General features: G+C 49.2%; 2 protein-coding genes across 2 annotated transcripts in view; both read left to right on the forward strand.

The window, feature by feature from the left end:
- The first annotated feature begins 1,134 nt into the window (after positions 1 to 1,134).
- On the forward strand, positions 1,135 to 9,387 carry Mob3c (MOB kinase activator 3C). Its single transcript, XM_036180106.1, has 4 exons — positions 1,135 to 1,407; positions 4,934 to 5,401; positions 7,424 to 7,626; positions 8,488 to 9,387. The coding sequence occupies exons 2-4, from the start codon at positions 4,984 to 4,986 to the stop codon at positions 8,515 to 8,517; spliced, it is 651 nt and encodes a 216-aa protein (XP_036035999.1). The 5' UTR covers positions 1,135 to 1,407; positions 4,934 to 4,983; the 3' UTR covers positions 8,518 to 9,387.
- Positions 9,388 to 13,545: 4,158 nt separating this feature from the next.
- Mknk1 (MAPK interacting serine/threonine kinase 1) overlaps positions 13,546 to 18,282 on the forward strand; it is a 39,720-nt gene continuing 34,983 nt past the window's right edge. The window contains exon 1 of the mRNA XM_036178226.1: positions 13,546 to 13,634. The gene's annotated coding sequence lies outside the window, so the exon portion shown is untranslated. The remainder of the gene's footprint in view (positions 13,635 to 18,282) is intronic.

Raw genomic sequence — 18,282 nt, forward strand, 5'->3', positions numbered from 1 at the left:
CTCTACCTTAGGCCTTCTCATATCTCCCATTCCCAGTGCACCTCAGCCTACGGTTGCTGACAGCTACCTGCAGCCCTTGCTACCTCATTGGTAATATAGTCTCTACATGGCTTTTCTACCACTAACTACACCTATATGCAGCACCACTGCTAAACTCTCCTGAAAACACTCAGGGTGCCCTGTGTGTTTCCTGTGGATATATATCCCCACTCTTGTCTTATGTTTGACCATCAATGCACTGCTCTCTCATTTGCACTTCTGAATGACTAAGCTCTGACCCTGTTACCTGTATATGTTGTGACCCAACTGCTAACCTATCAGCACTTGAGATCAGAAACTGATCCATCATCTTGCTCTCAGCGCACTGTCACACTCAACAAAATGCAAAATACAAATTAATAGTAGCAAATAGGAATCCCATCAATATGTGTTTATTTATAGGAAATTTGGGGCAGATTAAGACTTGGGCACAAAACAGTAGAGGATTTTATGATGGAAAAAGAAATAAGCCCTGGGTCAAAGAATGGATCCTCAGTACTGACCTAAAATTCTTGAGGATCTAAGTGTGTTCTCATGCAATTGAGAAAGCAGGCCCAGGCCCAGACCCAGAGAATCCCAAGGGAGCATTTGTGCCAAAGTCTGAAACCACTTGTGGCTCTAGTGGTTCCCCAGTCACACTTGTTCGCCATTCACTTCCTCCCGGGTGACTTGTGTGTTAGTTGCTTTTCATGCTGTGACTACTCGGGAGAAGCGTTTTATTTCAGCTCACACTTTGAGAGTGCAGACCAGCATGGCGGGAAAGTACAGCAGGAAGAGCGAGCGGCTCTACGCTGTGGCAGCAGTTGCAGGAGGTCACACCCCCAGAGATGTGTCTCCTTGGCAGTTCTGAAGCCGGTGAAGCTAACAATGAAGATTAACCACAACGCTGTCTACTCTGGAAAGCGAACCCTATTGAGTTCAGAGACAGATGAAGCACAGGTGACCGCTGGAGGGCTACGGAACCTTTCAAACCAGTCTTCTTTCTGCTTCCCAGAGAAGCTGGACTTGCTCCCATTCTACAGCCTAGGAATCGGAGGCTGCCTCCTTGAGGAAGATCCAGATGTTAAGGCTGCGAGCCCCGTCGGACTTCCCACTTCCCGGAAAGGCTGGAGAGAAGAGTGTGTGTCCTGGGACGGGGGAGTCCCTTTCCCCGCCCCTCCCCGCCCCGTGGCTACGGCGTGGCTGAGCCCGGGGCGGAGCTGGCGTCTCCTCGCGGACGGGCGGCGGGACGGCGGCCGCAGCCCGGGGCAGGCAGGCGGACAGGCACGGAGACCGGCCCGGCGGGATCACCCGCAGGACGACAACCCAGCGCGCTGCGGTGTGGCCGCGCCGACAGAGACCGCGGAGCTGTCCACCCAGGCGGAGCGCGTGAGTGAGCGCCGCGTCCCCGCGCCCCTCGCGGCCCGGTCTTGCTTCCACTTTCAGTTCTTCTTGGTCCTCACCTGGCACTTTCTGGAAGCGACCCCAGCCCGAAAGCAGGCTGGTCACCGTCCTCAGCCCCGGGTCCGAGGCTCAGCGCCCGGGGTGGGGGTGGCGGTGGCGGTGGCTGGTGAGGGGGCGTGTCTTCAGGAGCGGAAATGTCAGGCTGGCTCCTCTGGGTCCTAGGACCTGTTTGGCCCTAACAGCTGGAGATAAGGGGAGGTTCTTAGGGGCTCGAAGGAGGTGGGGGCGGGTCTGGCTGGACAAGCGCTGTGTCTTACGCTCTTACTTTTATTTTAGATCTTGTCCTGCAGGGCATACCAGGCTAGATTCTGAGTTCAAACTGGAGCCATCTTCTGGCTGTTTCTGAACCAGGCCCCAGGGAGGGGCAGGTGTGTCCCTGGCAGGGGGCTAGATATTAGAAACAGGCTGGGTCAGTCAGTCTGTGTCTTTATCTGGGAAGATTAGATGCTCAGTCACAGAGTGAGCAAACCACTGGCCACCCACCCAGTAATTAAAGTGGAGGGTCTACGGGGAAGGGGAACAGAGGCGCTGTGAGAAACAATCTCAGTGATGGCATGAGGCTGGGGAAAGACCGCAGTAACAGACAGTGAGGAGGGGACCTGCCTTCTTAGCTTACCTCCTGTACTCAACCTCCAAGTTTACTCTTTCGAGGAAGTCCTGGGCCTTAAAGTTCTACAGCAAGGCGGTGGGGCCTCCCTACTCCCTTCCTCCCCCTTATCTACACCAGGCCAGTTGATAGACCGAGCAGGAAAAGGGTACTTTGTACCCTGTCATAGGCTGAGTTCCTCTTTATTCCAAACCCCGACTTCTTATAACTCGCTATGCAAAGTCACGCTCCTCAAATCCTCTTCCGTGGCTTCAGTTTCCCCATCTATTCATGTAGGTTGGGCCACTTGATTTCTCAGGGCTGTTTCAACTTGAAGACGTGTATTCCTATTTGTGTGTGTGTGTGTCTGGTATTATGGGTAAGTGAAGGTGGGCATGCAGGTATGGGGAGGCCCAAAGCTGACATGAGTTGTCTTTCTCACTCACTCTTGGCTTCATTTACTGAGGCAAGGTCTATTTAAAAAATTAATTACATTTATTTATGTGTATGCCTATACACATATATACACACGCTCATGTATGTACCACAGTGTACATGTGGAGGTTAGAGACAGTTTGTGTGAGTTCTCTCCTACCATGTGGGTCCCATGGAATCAAACGCAGGCGAGCAAGTTTATCCACTGAGACGTCTCACCAGCCCAAGGCAAAGTCTTTCTGAACCTGGGGTTTCCAGGGATCCCCTGCCTCTACCTCCTGAGTGCTAGGGTTACAGGAGGCTGCAAGGCCTCGTCAGGTTTCTCATGGGTTCTGGGGATCAAAACTGGTTCCCATGCTTGCACTACGGGCTCTTTACCGCTGAACCGTCTCCCTGGCCAACTCAAAGACTCCTGAGTCTAAGCTTTCCTAAAGCCTGGCCACCAGTGTTAGGCCAGACCTGACTTAATCTAGAGAGAAACAGTCAAAGAGCAGTTGCCACACAAGGTTGAGGAGGCCACTGGAGGAGGGAGCATTTGGTTGGATGGAGTTAGAAATCAGGAATCAACCAACAAAAAGACACAGGCAGGAGAGTAAGGACATGCTCAGGGATCAAGAAGTCCAGGGTGGCTGCTGGTGGGAGGCAGGCCTGAGAAGTTAGGGTGTGGAGTTGGCAAAGTGAGAGTCTATAACAGTCAGTAACAGAGTGGCCATACCAAGGTGGAGGACCCAGAAACCCCACTGATTGCATGAGTGATTTTGGAAGCCCTGCTTCAGGCAGAGCTTACTAGGGAGACAGCAACTGAAGTATACAGAGCTCTTCATTCAGGAAGTTCAGGCCCCAGCCTGGCTTTTCTTTAGGAAGAAGCTGGGGGTGGGGGGGAGGAGAGGCAAGAATACATGAGAGGACCTTCCACGTCTTCAAGCTTCTCTCAAGAGGTCAGGAGCTCTCTCTGCCCTCCACACTGCTCTCGTTTTTCCTGAGTGTTCCATTCTGCCTGCCTGCTGTGATGAGAAAGAAGAACCGTTCCAAACACTTCTGTAAGTTTGATCTGTTGCCAGAAGCACCGTCTCTGTGTGCTCCATGCCTTTGGTTACACTAACCACCTTATTCCCACCCTCTCTTCCTCAGTCCTTTCCCAGTAGTTATCAGAAATGTGAGAAAGGAAACTGCTTTGTCTGCCGCTGTCTCAAGCCTCATTCAGTGTGGAGCTAGGCTCAGGGTTCAGACTAACCTGAGCTGAGGACAAATTGGAGTCGGCATGGAGCCCAAGCTCACAGCTTAGCTTATATAGCCTAGTGGTCCGGATCTATGGTCAGGGTCTGTGCTCAGTTTGCGGCTGTTTCAGACTTGGCAGTTGCCTGGATCTGCATTCCCCAATAGCTTAGAGACATTGGTGGTGGTGGGGGGGGGGGGATGAAATGCCTGAGGTGCTCAGAAACCTGACTATATCAGGATGTTCAAGGGTTTACAAGGACTAAATCCATGGCGATGTAAGCAAGCCAGTTTTGAAGCAGGGGCTGGATCCCAGGACTTGGGGGGCTCTGATGGATGCCCCCTGAAATCTGTTCTGTGTCTGGAATCCTTCCATTCTAAGAGGCAAAGCAGACACCCAGAATGGCCAGCAGGATGGCTCTGGCTGCTCTCCCTCTGCTTCCAGTGCCAGGCACACAGTAGGCATTTTGGTGATCTATGGAGTGTCAGGTGCAAGGGGAAGGCCAGAGGCTTATTCAGGTTTGGGACTGAAGGAGGTTGGTTTGGAGGGAAGGAGAGCTCGTATTTGTCGGAGGAAGTAACACTCTTCTAGCCCTGCTACCCTCCCTTCCTGCAGTGCCTGCGGCCACACTTAAGGCCACCAGCTGGTCCTGTGAGGGCCCTTTCCTCTTTCAATGTAGAGAAAAAGGAAAGGACATTTTTGGTAGAAAAGTCCCTTCTGCTCTCTGGGAATCCCCAGTGGCCGGATGGACTTCGGGATATCCCAGAGGAAATCAAAGGCCAGGGCCCACCCCCATCACCCCTAGCACAATGCAGCCAGGCTCCCTCACACTACACAGCTGGCCTATGGGGCTTCCAGAGAACGTCTTATCTGGGGTCCCTGTTCCTTGGTGGGCCTGCAAAAGCCTCTGTCACTTCTGAAATGGCCAACAGTAAGTCCTCTAAGTACTGGTTTGTAGACCAGGCTACACCTGCAAGATTCAAAGAGAGCAGGGAGGAAACTAAACAAAATAAAAGGCATGTGGGACTGCTAAGGGGGTGGGGTGGGGGGCTGAAGTAGTCCACAAATATTAGACACTGCTAGGGATAAGTGTTTCAATGAGGTAAAGAACTTGCCCCAAGGCTGACAGTTAATAGGAAAATGATGTATGGGGAAGTCAAAGCCCATTTTATAAGGCCCTGACCACCTACTTCTCCTGCCCTTGTCCCTGGCAGGGCATCTTCAGGTCCCTGGGCCTAGACATCCAGCTCTACTAAGCCTGGCCATGGCACTGTGCCTGAAGCAGGTGTTTGCTAAGGACAAGACTTTCCGGCCCCGGAAGCGCTTTGAACCTGGCACACAGCGCTTTGAGCTTTATAAGAAGGCACAAGCTTCACTCAAGTCTGGCCTGGACCTTCGAAGTGTGGTGAGGCTGCCACCTGGCGAGAGCATCGATGATTGGATCGCTGTGCATGTGGTGGACTTCTTCAACCGCATCAACCTCATCTATGGCACCATGGCTGAGCACTGCAGTGAGACCAGCTGCCCAGTCATGGCTGGTGGGCCTCGTTATGAGTACCGCTGGCAGGATGAGCGCCAGTACCGAAGGCCCGCCAAGCTCTCGGCACCCCGCTATATGGCATTGCTCATGGACTGGATCGAGGGTCTCATCAATGATGAGGATGTCTTTCCTACACGTGTTGGTGAGCACTGGCTGGCTGGAGAGTTAGCCTGGCCAGGGAGGGTCATTCCCATGTCGTAGAAGAGGAAACTGGTGGAGGCAGGATCTTGGTTACAATCAAACGTTTACCAAGGATAGCCTGACTCCCATTTGGGGCTCCTCATGTCCTCCACATGGAGGCAGGATTCAAACCCTCTTTATATAGCAGTACCTCTCTCTCAGAGATAAAAGATACAGATCATGCATGGTCAGGCAAGGCCATGAGAACCATGGGAAAAGCAGTGTGCGCACAGACCCCACTAGGAACTCTCCCAACAAGACCACCAACACTGTTTCTCCACTTTCCAGAACAAATAACGTACTATCTCGTGCTTGGGCTGATCTGGCTTCCAGCCTCCTGAGAAATCCCTCTGAATCCTGGCCCCAGAAAGGGAAGGATTGGAAGCTGGATCGGCCCAAAAGGTACCTTTTCCTCAGGCTGGTACTCCATAGTCAGGTCCGGGCCATGGGGCCTTTTCTTATCTCAGCTGGGCCTGGGGGTGGGGGTGGGGATGAATGATGTCACCCTGGCCCAGGTTCCCCACCCAGGAGACACTGTGTTCATCACAGCAGCCCCACCTACAGCCTGGGTCCCAGCACCCATCTGGGCTTTGGGGATTCAAATGAGTGGGGCAGATGGTCAAGCCCAGAGGGAAGAAGTCTGAATGCTGAGGGAATCTGGGCATTGAGTCACGATTCAAGCCCATGGCTCCTCCCCAACTGTTGCTGCTATTTCCTGCACTGTTGTGTCCAACAGGTCCCATCATTTGACACAGAAGGAAACTGAGGCCAGCAGTGGGAAAGCACATTGACTAGAAAAGGGATCAGAACTGGAACTCGGGTGTCATGGGGCCTGGATGCCATAGTCTAGATAGGTCGGATAGGAGTTGTGGGGACTCAGAGAGGCAGGGCACGAGCTCCAAAGAGCAGTGGGAAGGAAGAGGGTCTGTGGAGGTGCATGGACTAGGGCTCAATCTGTTCCTGCTTTTTATTCTCCTCTAGCCTACATCCCTGGGTTTGTGAGCCCTGAGTAAACTTTTAACTGGATGACTGGATGATTTTGTCATGGCAGAAAAGAGGGTGTAAGCCACCAGGATCTCTGCCCTTCCTGGCCAGGCAGAATCTGTATCATTTATCTCTGAGAGGTACTGCTCTGCAAAGAGGATTTATATCCTGCTTCCAGTCCGTACTAATTAGTAATTACATGTCCTCAGGCAAGCAACTTCCCCTTTACACATCACCTGCATTTTATCATATCTAGAATGACTATCAGACCCATCAGCACAGTTGGAAAGAGCAGAGGACAGAGGTACAAAGGGCCCAGCTCAGGGCTGGGCTCACAGAGGGAAAGTTCTCTGTTGTTGGATATCTGAAGGAATGAGTGATATCGAAAGTAGTTCTTGAAGTGTTAGCATAGGAGGTGGGGTATGAGCCAGCTGTGAGGTAGTAAGCAGAGGAACTGGGGGTGTGGCTGGAGTGGGCAATCTGGATTGGCTCCTAAAGGCTTTGCTCCATGCCATGCGGGGATATTAGAACTCTGAAGGCCCATGTTCTTAAAAACTGGCCCACAACCTCTGCATTGGCCTGTGCAGGAGAAAGTGACGTGCATGTCTCTGCAGCTGCACAGGTTTCTGGGGAATAGTTAGGCCACAATTTTCACTGTGGTCTGAGGCAGACTGGCTAGTGACAAGCTTGAAAAGCCCTGCTTCAGGCAGTGGGAAATGTGGGAGTGATCTGTGTTACAGCACAGGAAAGGCACTTTCAGATCGGTGCTTCATTGAAAAGGATGGATGGGGACTGGTGCTGGAGCTCAATGATGCAAACGAATTTCTGGGTTCGATCCCAGCACTACCTACCACCCAAGAAAGAAATTTATAGGAGAAGACCAAGCTCTTCCTCTGCCTCCCTCTGTGGTCCGGTGCTGAGAGGTGGAGAGTGCCTGTGGGGAGGGCAGAATTTTGTCCCTAGGATTTTGATCCCCCCTTCTACCCCTCTCCACCCTCAGGCGTTCCCTTCCCCAAGAACTTCCAGCAGGTCTGCACCAAGATCCTGACCCGACTGTTCCGCGTCTTTGTCCATGTCTACATCCACCACTTTGACAGCATCCTCAGCATGGGGGCAGAGGCACATGTCAACACCTGCTATAAACACTTCTACTACTTCATCCAAGAGTTCAGCCTGGTAGACCAGAGGGAACTAGAACCACTGGTAAGGCCAAGTCTCCCTTACCCTTCACTACCTAGGCTCTTCCCTGGAAGTTCAGATCCAAAGGCTCCATATGAAACTCCTGTTGTTTGTTTTTGCTCTTTTGGGGGGCCCTCCACCCAGCTCCCAAATAAATCACACACTGAGGCTTATACTTAATTATAAATGCCCAGCCTTACCTTGGCTTAGTTTCTTGCCAGCTTTTCTTAACTTAAATCATCCCATTTATCTTTTGCTTCGGGCTTTTCCTTTTCTATGCCTGTATACCTTTGTTTCTTACTCCATGGCTTGCTGTGTAGCTGGGTGGCTGGCCCCTGGCGTCCTTCTCCTTCTCTGGCTCGTAGATCTTCTTCTCCCAGATTTCTCTTTCTATATATCCTCTCTGCTTGCCTTGCTATTGGCCTATCTTTTCTCCTGCTTTGCTATTGGCCATTCAGTTCTTTATTAGACTGTCAGGTGTTTTTGACAGGCATAGTAACACAGAGTTAAACAAATGCAGCATAAACAAAAGTAATACACCTTAAAATAATGTTCTACGGGGTTGGGGATTTAGCTCAGTGGTAGAGCACTTACCTAGCAAGCGCAAGTCCCTGGGTTCAGTCCTCAGCTCCGAAAAATAGTAATAATAATATTCTACTAAAACTCCCATAGTCAGGTGGATAAGTAAGGGGAGACAACTCATTTAACAGTGGATTCTGTACTCTCATAGAGAATTCATGAGGTATCAATCTACAAACCCAGATCTGCTGCCATGGTTTACAGCTGTAGTGGGGGAAGAGTTAGGCCCATAAACCCCATGATTAGGCAAGGATTGCCCAGCAGGCTGAACGCAAACTAACCCTTCCTTACTTTGTGTCTCTACAGAGGGAGATGACAGAACGGATCTGTCACTGAGTCCAGATCTGGATGTTGTTGCCAATCAACTGGACCATCGACCAGTGTAGCTGGGAAAGGGGACCCTTAGGAGCCTGTTGGTAGAGCAATCTGAAGGCCTTATAGGACCCCTCTAGAGACCAAACAGCTCTGGACTTCTCTGAAGTCTGCCTGTGTGTCCCCGATTGCATGGAGAAGGGAGGGCTTCAAGTGGGCAACAGAAGAAAAGGAGGAGGTTAGCCCCTCACATTAAGTCCAAGAGTAGGGTAGGCTACCAAATTTCTGCTCCTACCATGGTGGGTCTCAAATCCATTTTGGGAATATGGATGTGGCTGAAGTGATGGCACGAAAATTATGAGAGTGAGTGGCTATATCTGTGTAAACAGGTAGGTGTGTGTGTTAGGGGGTGCGTGTGGGTGTTTTCATTGTGGGATTTGTCTGAGAGATCCAGGTCCTTTCTGGCACATAGTCGGCCCTCCTGTTGGATGGATGGATGGATGGATGGATGGATGGATGGATGGATGGATGGATAGGCTGACCATAAGTCCATGACCCCTATAGAAGTAATGACAGCATAGTGACCCAATTCAACTCTGACCACGTGCACAAGTGTACAAAATGTGCATGTAGTTAGACTTGTAACTCTGAATCTTCTAGACTACCATTTTCTATCAACATGAGTCCCAGGCAGTTGTGGGGAGGTTAGAAAGTGCAGCTTTGCCCTGAGTTCCTTAAACCCCTGACCTACCACCATGTAGGCTGGTTTGCTCAGCCAAGGATGTCCATAAATTATTTCACTCATCTGCTTCCTGGGGGGCCTGATAACAGTAAGCCTCTAAGCTAGAGGTGGTGGCACATACCTTTAATTCCAGCATTCATGAGGCAGGGGCAGGAAGATCTCTGAGTTGGAGGCCAGCCTGGTCTACAGAGTGAGTTCCAGGACAGCCAGGGCTACGCAGAAAAACCCTGTCTCAAAAAACAAACAAACAAAACCCAGTAAGCCTCTTGAGGGTTGAGATTGATCCCTCATGTCCACAAAGATCCCCTGGATCTTGAACTGGAACTCAAGATACTTCTCATACCCAGAATCTACTGAACTGAGTGAAGGCTAGCACAAAATAGGTCTCTAGACCCAAGAGCCACTGGAACTTGAACTGGGGAATCTGGAGTCTTTTTTCCTATCTCAGGACACTGAGGATCATGTAGCTAGTGGAGACCTTCCCATCCTAAAAATACCTGCCTCTACCCAACCATCCCAAGACATCTCAGCTACTTGGATCTCCAAGCACACCTACCCAGAGAGACTAGGATGCTCTTTCAGTAGCCATTAATCAGTACCTCCACGCTGAGCCCTGTGCACAAACTCAAAGTAGGGAAACCATGGCAGAAATAGGCTTCTGCCCTTCCAGAGCCTGTATCCTGAGAGGCCAGGATGGAGAACAAGAAATCACATAAGAATTCTTGTCCGTCTCTCGGTGTGCAAAGGAGGAAACTGAAACCCGGAGGCTTTTATAAAGCTGGCATAAAAGCTCTTGACTTCTACTCTAGGGCCTGCTGATTGTGACACTGAGATGCATGTGGAATGGGGTTTGTCAGACACTCCAGGACACAACTGTTCCTGCTTTGAGCAAGGATTTCTAGCCTGATGCCAGAGAGCCCCACCACCCCTGGGCTGGCTCGAGCTGACTGCTGAGACAGACCTCCAAAACCAGGCCCGTCATCATGGCCCAGGGACTGCCTGCCCCCCAGGGAGACAGCTGGGGCCCTACAGACCAGCAGGACCTGGAACGTCTCTCTCTGCTGGCTCCAGAAAAGTCCCCAAGGGAAGCATGCTGTCCTGCAGCTTTGGCAGTGGTTCAGAACTGGGGAAAGTGGGAAGTTCCTCCACAGTGGGCTGCAGAAGATACTCTGAAATCTAGGCTGTGAAAAGGGATGATGGGGGGAGGGAAATATATTTTTGTGAAAAAGGGAAGATTTTGCTATTTTTGGTAAAATAAAGACACAAAGCAACCACTGGTGGGAAGCTGTGGTCTGGGTGCCACCTGGGTCTTGGCAGATTGTAGGAGAGACCACCAGAATGGGATTAAAAAGACATTCTTTCCTCAGCTCCTGACTATATGGGCACAGTCATGACCGACCTAGCTCTCCAATGTGAGGACACCCAAGTTCTCTCAGGGCTCCTAATTCTAGATGATCTAAGTTAGGAGCCTTGAGGAGGAGAGGAGAGGGCAAGGCAGGCCCTTGCCTTTAAGGGACCTGGTCTGATGGGGGAAATCTTGTTAAGGCACTTGGCACTGGCTATCTCCATTCATAACTGGGAGGTTTGGAGGAACCAATGGCTAAAAGTGCAGTGGGAAATTCATCCACAACCCCAATCACAGGAAAGGAAGCCTCTCTCAGGACTCAAAGTAGGGGAGGTGTGCCAGGTTTCACTCCAGATCTTATTCCCCAGGAGACAGAACTCCCTGCTCCCACACCACAAGCCACTCAGCAGCTTGATTGTGAAGCATCAAGCCAGGCCACCTAGAGCCTCTCCTACACCTGCACAGGAGCCGGGAGGGACTGCCTGGGAGGCGGAGGCCTGAGCTCTAGCCCCAGCCAGCCCGCAAGGTCTCACAGCAAGTACCTTCCCTCTCTAAACCACTTCTTACCTATTTTATGGTCAGAAGTGGTGAACTAACAAGATGGCTGAGTGGATGAAGGCACTTGCCGCCCAACAATGCATGCTCAATGACCTGAGTTCAATTCTCAGGACCCAAGTAAAGGTGAAAGGAGAGACACCACTGTAGCATGCATAACCACACATACATCACACACACACAGTAGTAATATTTTTTGTTGTTGTTTTGAGACAAGGTCTCATTATGTCATGCTGGCTAAACTGGAACTCACTCTGTACACTAGCCTGGCCTTAAACTCAGGGATCCACCTTTCTCTATCTCCTGGGTGCTACGATTAAGGTATTGACCACAAGACCTGGTATAAATAATTTTTTTAAAAAGGAGGTGGGGGGGCTGGAGAGATGGCTCAGTGGTTAAGAGCACTGGCTGCTCTTCCAGAGGACCTGAGTTCAATTCCTAGAAACCACATGGCAGCTCACAACTGTCTGTGATCCAGCACCCTTGCTCAAACTATATGCACAGGCAAAAATGTCAAAGCACATAAAAATGAATAATTAAAAAAAAAGGAGGTGGGAGTGAAGATCTGAATGATTTCTAAGCTCCTTCATTCTCAGCCTGTGAAGGTAGATGATAATAACTTAGCTAATACTTATTATGTCTCTGGTACAGCCTCAAGTGCTTGACTTACAATCAAGTCTCTCTTTAGCCAGCTGTCTGGCCTTCTTCCTAGCCCCCTTGTATCTCTCCCCTCTTTTACTGCTGTAGAATCTATAAGGTCCTCCATTTTGCTGCTCCTTCTAATGCCCAAGGTCCAGCATTCTAAAAGAGTGATGTTTTCAAACCTATTACAAAACACTATTTCTTCAATCATTGGACAGTCCAACTGCCAGCAGGTCCATGTACATTATGGAAGTAAGAGTTGGATTTATCTCAAAACTGAGGTGTTAGAAATACATTAGGAAGCACATATGTGCACATGCGCGCACACACACACACACACACACACACACACACTCTACTTGTTTTGAGAGATTGAAAGGGTTGCTTAGAGGATAAAGCGAAGAAGAGCTTCGACCTCAGTAATGACAGAAAAGATCCTCTCTCGCCCAAACAGGCAAAACCTAGCAAAAGCAGCTTACCACCCTGGGGCAGAACATCTCCCACTGAGCAAACGATGCTGCATAACCTGTGACTTTCATGAACACTGCAGCCCCTTCTATGTTCCCTGCTGCCACTGTATGGAGCTGCAGAATGTAGTGGCATAGGCCAAAAGAAGGTCTGGGTTCCACATGGTTTGCCCTCCTTCCTGGAATCCCCCCAGAGCCTTTATCCAATGTTAATTAACCTTGGTTGCCATGTGCATGGGAGAGTAGTAACTTTGAGAATCTGGATGGCAATCTATGTCTGAGCAACTCATGACTAGTTGGCTATTAAGCATTGGGGAAGAGGCTAGAAAGGCCTGTGAAGACATGAAGCTTGGTGGGCCTGGAAGGTTGGAAGACAGAATAGGTTGGGATGTCCTTTGGGTAAGACTCAAATTAAGAAGGGATGAAACTCCCACTTCCTTCCATCATAGAGTTGAACACACAGACCAGAAGAGAGGAGGGAACAGATGTTTTCGAGGTGACTGATGGGAAAGCTGAGAAGCTCTTTAAGTGCCTTGCTCACAACAATACTGAATGGGATAGGGGTGTTTACTTCCCCCATACAAACAAAAACTGCATCAGAACCTGAACTACAGCCGAACAGGGGAGGCTGGCTGAGGGATTAATCTAATTAGTGTACACACATACACACACACAGTAGAATAAGAAAGTTTGTTTTAGCTGGTGTAGTGGTACACGTCTTTAATCCCAGCACTCGGGAGGCAGAGGCAAAGGCAGGTGGATCTTTGTGAGTTCAAGGCTAGTAAAGTCTACACCAGTGAGTTTTGGGAAAGCCAAGGCTACATAGTGAGACCGGCTGGAAAACAAAAACAAAACAAAACAAAAAAGTTTCAATTACCGGAAGTAATGTTTACTCATACTCTCATGAAATTCCGTATACACGTACCTTTACAGAAATTTTATAGTTGCGTCTGGTGGTGTGCGCGTCTGTAATCACAGAACTCTGGAGACTGAGTCAAGAGAAAACACACGAGTTCGAGGCCAGCCTGGGGTATACAGCAAGGCCTTGTCTCAAAATGAAACTTAAAAAGGAAGAAATTTTAACAGAGCTGCCCTGAGTTTAGAGAAGCCTCGGTCCTGGCTCGCAGAAGTAACTATTTGCACCTGTGAATCTTTCTCTCCAGCTTGGAAAACAGTGACCTACCATGGCTCTGACACGCCGCGCCTGCGCGGTGTATTCGGCTCGCGACTCTAGCCACGTGTGGCCCTCAGGGCGCAGGCGTGACCCCGCCCCCTCCCTCCCCTTTCCGCCCGGGCCCGCCCCCTCGAGTCTAGCTCCGCCTCTTCCGCGTTCTCGGCAGAGACCTGCAGGCGGGGGTGCGCGCGGCCGCTCCCGCGGTGGTCAGCTAAGGTAAAAGTGAGACAGCGAGGAGTCCCTCCGGGCAGAACGGGGCCGGGGTCTGGAGTGCGGCGGTGCACCGGGGAGGGGCAGTCAGGGCCTTCTGAGCAGTTCGAGGTCACGACCCGATTCCTCTGAGGAGGGACAGCCGAAGGGGACATCCTTTTAGGACTGTCCTCCGAGCTGCTTCCCTGCCGAGACAGCAGCGTGTAAAACCCCATTCCGGGTTCTCAGCCTGTGTCTGGGGATGGGCTTGGACTGTGACAGGTCGGGACCTGGTGCGTACCCGGTCGGAGCTCAGCCTGTATGGGATTTGAGCCTCAGACCAAATAAGGATCTGCTCAAGGCTGTAGGAGGGCTCAAGGCTCATACAGTCCGCTGGCATGAGTACGTTATCAAATGTGTGTACTTAGTTGTGGTAAATTAACTCTTTCCAGTTATTTTGCAATACAATATTTAAAAGCTCCTGCCACATTTGTCCAGCAGAGAGATGTAGAACTGTGGGTAGGATGCAGGCTCTCTTCTATAGCTGTAGGACTGTGGACGATTAGAAGCGAGGAATGAGCATGGGAGTGCTTGGCTTTTGGGTCAGCCTTGCTTTCCCATCTCCTAGCTGCATATCCTAGGACAACTCATTTTCTCTCTCAGAGCCTTTTCTCTATTAAAATGGATATAATAATGCCATTTTGAGGGTTAAGTATGATTATATGTAAATTGCCTACATGCAATGGGTACTGATACATAACTGTTGTGATTTCTAGGAAAGAGAGTATTTTGGTCTGGCACATTTCAGGGAGGCCCTGGGGGAAAAGCCAATGTAACTGGAGCCTTGGAGCCTCTGTGGGATTTACACACTGAACTTGACCTTGCAGTTTGAAGAGGGAGATAAACTTGTTGACCACAGGCTACATGCCAAGCACCAGCTGAGTAGTTGACATATAGTGTCTCCTTGGGCCAGTCAAGCCAAAGAGCTTCAACGCACTGTCCTTCGCTTCAAGCCTTCTAAAGGGCCCTGGGCTTGGAGTGATATGAAGACTAGACACAGGGTCAGGATTCTGTATCAATGTGAACTACTTGAGAACCTTGGAGCCCACTCCCCGAATCTTCTCACACCCTCTTCTCTTTTTATAATCGAGAGTTAGTAGCTGGGCTTTGGCTTGTGTAGGAGTGTCATTGCTGCAGCGCTTTAGCAGATTTGGCAGTCAGAGGGCCTGGCAACAGGCAGCCAAACCGTGGGGAGAGAAGGTCTGAGAACAAGCTGGCAAATTGCAGCACATGCCTAGCTAGGAAGAGCATGGTCTCTATTATGTGGTCTATAGTAATTCAGTAATATGGCACCTGTTGTAGCTTCGTGGGTGCTCTTATGATTTCCTTTTTAGTAGCTTCATGGGTGCTCACACCACATCTTGTGACCTTGATGAAGCTTCTCGTCCTCCTGCTGGATTAGACACTCCCATTCCAGCCTCCTGTAGCAGAGACCAAACTTCCAATACAGTTCTTAGCAAAGAACTCTTGGGGTGCATTACTCATATGTACCCTGACTACAGTTGGTAGCAAGGAGCCATGTCTGTGTCATACCTCCTCTTCAAGGCCCAGGACTGGCACATAGTAGGTCTCTGTAAATGCTTGTGGTTAAATGAGTCAGTGGCTTTTTTTTATTTACTTGCTTTGGTCCTTGTTTTACAAGCTGTCAGGTTTAGAAGGAGACTTTGTGTTTTCCTTCATGGCTAAGGAGAGCCCTGGTTTAGATGGATGATGCCCTACTTACAGGCATCAGAGGCACAAAGGTGCAGGAACTATTCATGAATCAAGATTCTTCATTGCTATTATTGATTTCAGGCCCTGGTCTTGCTATTGTTGAGTTTAGTTATGAAAGAAGTTGTACCGTGTCCAGGGACCTGTGTAGTCTGTGATATAGCTCATGTAGGGAAAGCTCACAGGTGGCTGACTAATCAATTGTTCTGCCCTTGGCCTTGGTAAACAGCAGTCCCTTCCATGTGGGACCAGCAGCTACAAATTCACATTTTTCCTTGCCAATGGCCCCAGCATATGGAACAAAAAGTCCTTTATTGATCGTGTGTGTGTGTGTGTGTGTGTGTGTGTGTGTGTGTGTGTGTGTGCATTTTTGAAGACAGAAGGAACAAGGAACCATCTGGTTCCACTACCTTCATCTTATAGATAGGGAAAAACTGGACCAAGATTACACAAGGACTCAGTTAAGGATAGAGAGTTCTGGAAGTGAAATGTCCAGACAATTGTTTTTTCCAATTCTACTCTAGTGAACTAATTAATTAATTTGAGGCAATATGTCAGTATGTATCTCTGACTGGCCTGGAACTCAGTATGTACACAAGCTGGCATTACAGTCAGAGAGATCCACCTACCTCTGCTTCCCACATGCTGAGATTAGAACTGCCATCACCACCTCTGACCTTATTTGTATTATGTACATGTGCACATAAGTGCAGGTGCCCAGAGAGACCAGAAGAGGGTGTTAGAGTCTCTGGAGCTGGTGTTACAGGTTATTTTGAGCAACTCAGCATGGATGTTGGGGACTGAACTTAGGTCCTTTACAAGAGCAGCACTTGCCCTTAACTGCTGAGCCATCTTTCTGGCTCTCTACTAAATAAAAGAAAAAAAAAAAACTTTAATTAATTAATTTTAATTCTTTGAGATTGGCATCTCTTTGTGATGCCCAGACTGGCCTCTGATTGTTAAGCTCAAGTGATTACCCTGCCTATAAGGCCTCCCAAGTAGATCTACATGGTTGATAAAGCCAACACTTACCAAGTACTTACTACAGACTGAGCTATCTATAGTTTTTAAGTACATTAAACTATTTCATAGACTAAGAAACCAGATAGGAATCATTCCCATTGTTTTCTAATCCTATAGTTCTGGGTTTTAGTATGGTTGCAGTGGCAGTCACCTACCCAATGGAGTGAGCAGTTCTCTGGAGAGCAGATCCTGGAGCCCTCTTCCTCTGGGAGTGAAAGCCATCCTCCCAGCAGTCTCCCTGAACACTGAAGAGATGTCCCAAGAGGAGTCCATAATGTGCCAGAAGGCTGGACAAAGGAATGAAGCAAGTCCACATGAGCACTAGTGGATGTTTGTTTGAGAATATGAATACACTTACAAAATTGCCTGTTGGGCTGGTACTGTAGCTCCATGGTAGATCCGTGGCCTAGTGTTCACTGGGCTCCAACTTTGATCCCCAGGAGCACAAAAATTGTCTGTTTATTGTCAGGCAGTAAAATGCATAGTTTTAGGGAAAACTCAGTCCTGGATCTTTCAATAAAGATTCCCAGTGTGACCTGGAAAGATTCAATTCAGCAACACATACGAGGCTTATGCAGTGAACGAGCCTCTAGTATTGAGAAATACACGCACCAAAGGTAGCAACATGGTTTTTGTTGTGGTTTTTTTTTTGTTTGTTTTTGTTTTTGTTTTTGTTTTGCTCTCCTATAAGTAATTGTCTCTTCGAAGCCTTCTCCCTCATGTGTAGTTTAGAAGATGGATCAGTGCATAAATAACTGAAACCAGACTGACTTGGGCAAATGAAGTAAGGGATGTAAGCCAAGTGGGAGTTTGGGAGGAGGAGAAATCAATCTCTACATGACCAGATTCCTGGAGGGAGAGAAGTTAAGCTGGAACATGGAGTTCATTCCTGGGAGAAAGGGTAGCAGGAGCCCTGTCAGGAGGCAGAAATGCCTGGAAAGGGCACACACACATAAGGGCACAGGCACACTGAGGAGGAGAAGGGGTTTTACATGCTATAATTTACTTAATCCTCACAACCTCTATAATAGAGGGACATTTATCCCCAATTTAAAGACTAGGAAACCAGACCTCAGAAAGATTAAAGTAGCTTCGCCGAGGTCAGGTAAAGCTAGTAAGCTGACAGCCTGGTTCAGACCAACCTAGGAGGGTTGGGTTCAAAGGCTCCTCTTCTTTCCCTTATGCTGTAGGGCTCTAGATGCCATGATGAGGCCTCTGTTGATTGTGGCTGTGGGACAGAGGCTAACTGGAACAAAGAAGCTTCCAGAATAGGGCCATAAGTGAGGAGGCTTCAGCTGTAAAGTACCTGAGATGCCTGGTGTCAGTCTGCTTGTGCAGGCTATGTGAGCCTATAGCTTCTGCCACAGTGCTGTCAACCAGTGCATCTCTGTTCTTAGCCCCTATGATCTTAGAATGAGCTTACAGGGGCTGTGGCACCCTTGGATTTCAGGTACAGATCCTGAGGTAAAATTGACGGTATCTGTAATGGAAAGAGCTGGAGCCAGGAGTCTTGGCCTTTGGTCCAGGTATTACTCATCCCCTGTTGTATTTCTCATCCTTATTCCCCCAGGATAAAGGGCCTGGGCTCACTTGACAGGTCTTCTCTCTTGCTAATGCCATGTGTTGCTTTTCTCTCCCTGACTGAGGCTGTCTAAATATAAAGCAGAGAGGATGAACCTGAACTCAGAAAGAGGGGTTTAAACTCCAGCCTCTCATCCATGTGGGGAAGCAGTAAGTTGGGTGTGAACTTTAAATCAGACTGTCTGGTTTGAGTTCTGCCTCTGCCACTGGCTAGCTGTGTCACTTGGGACAAGTTATTTACCTCTGCCTAGTTTCAGATTTCTTCATCTGGAAAATGAGGTACAGATATTCCCTACCTCGT

This window comes from Onychomys torridus, chromosome 2, assembly GCF_903995425.1.
Source record: "Onychomys torridus chromosome 2, mOncTor1.1, whole genome shotgun sequence".
NCBI lineage: Eukaryota > Metazoa > Chordata > Mammalia > Rodentia > Cricetidae > Onychomys > Onychomys torridus.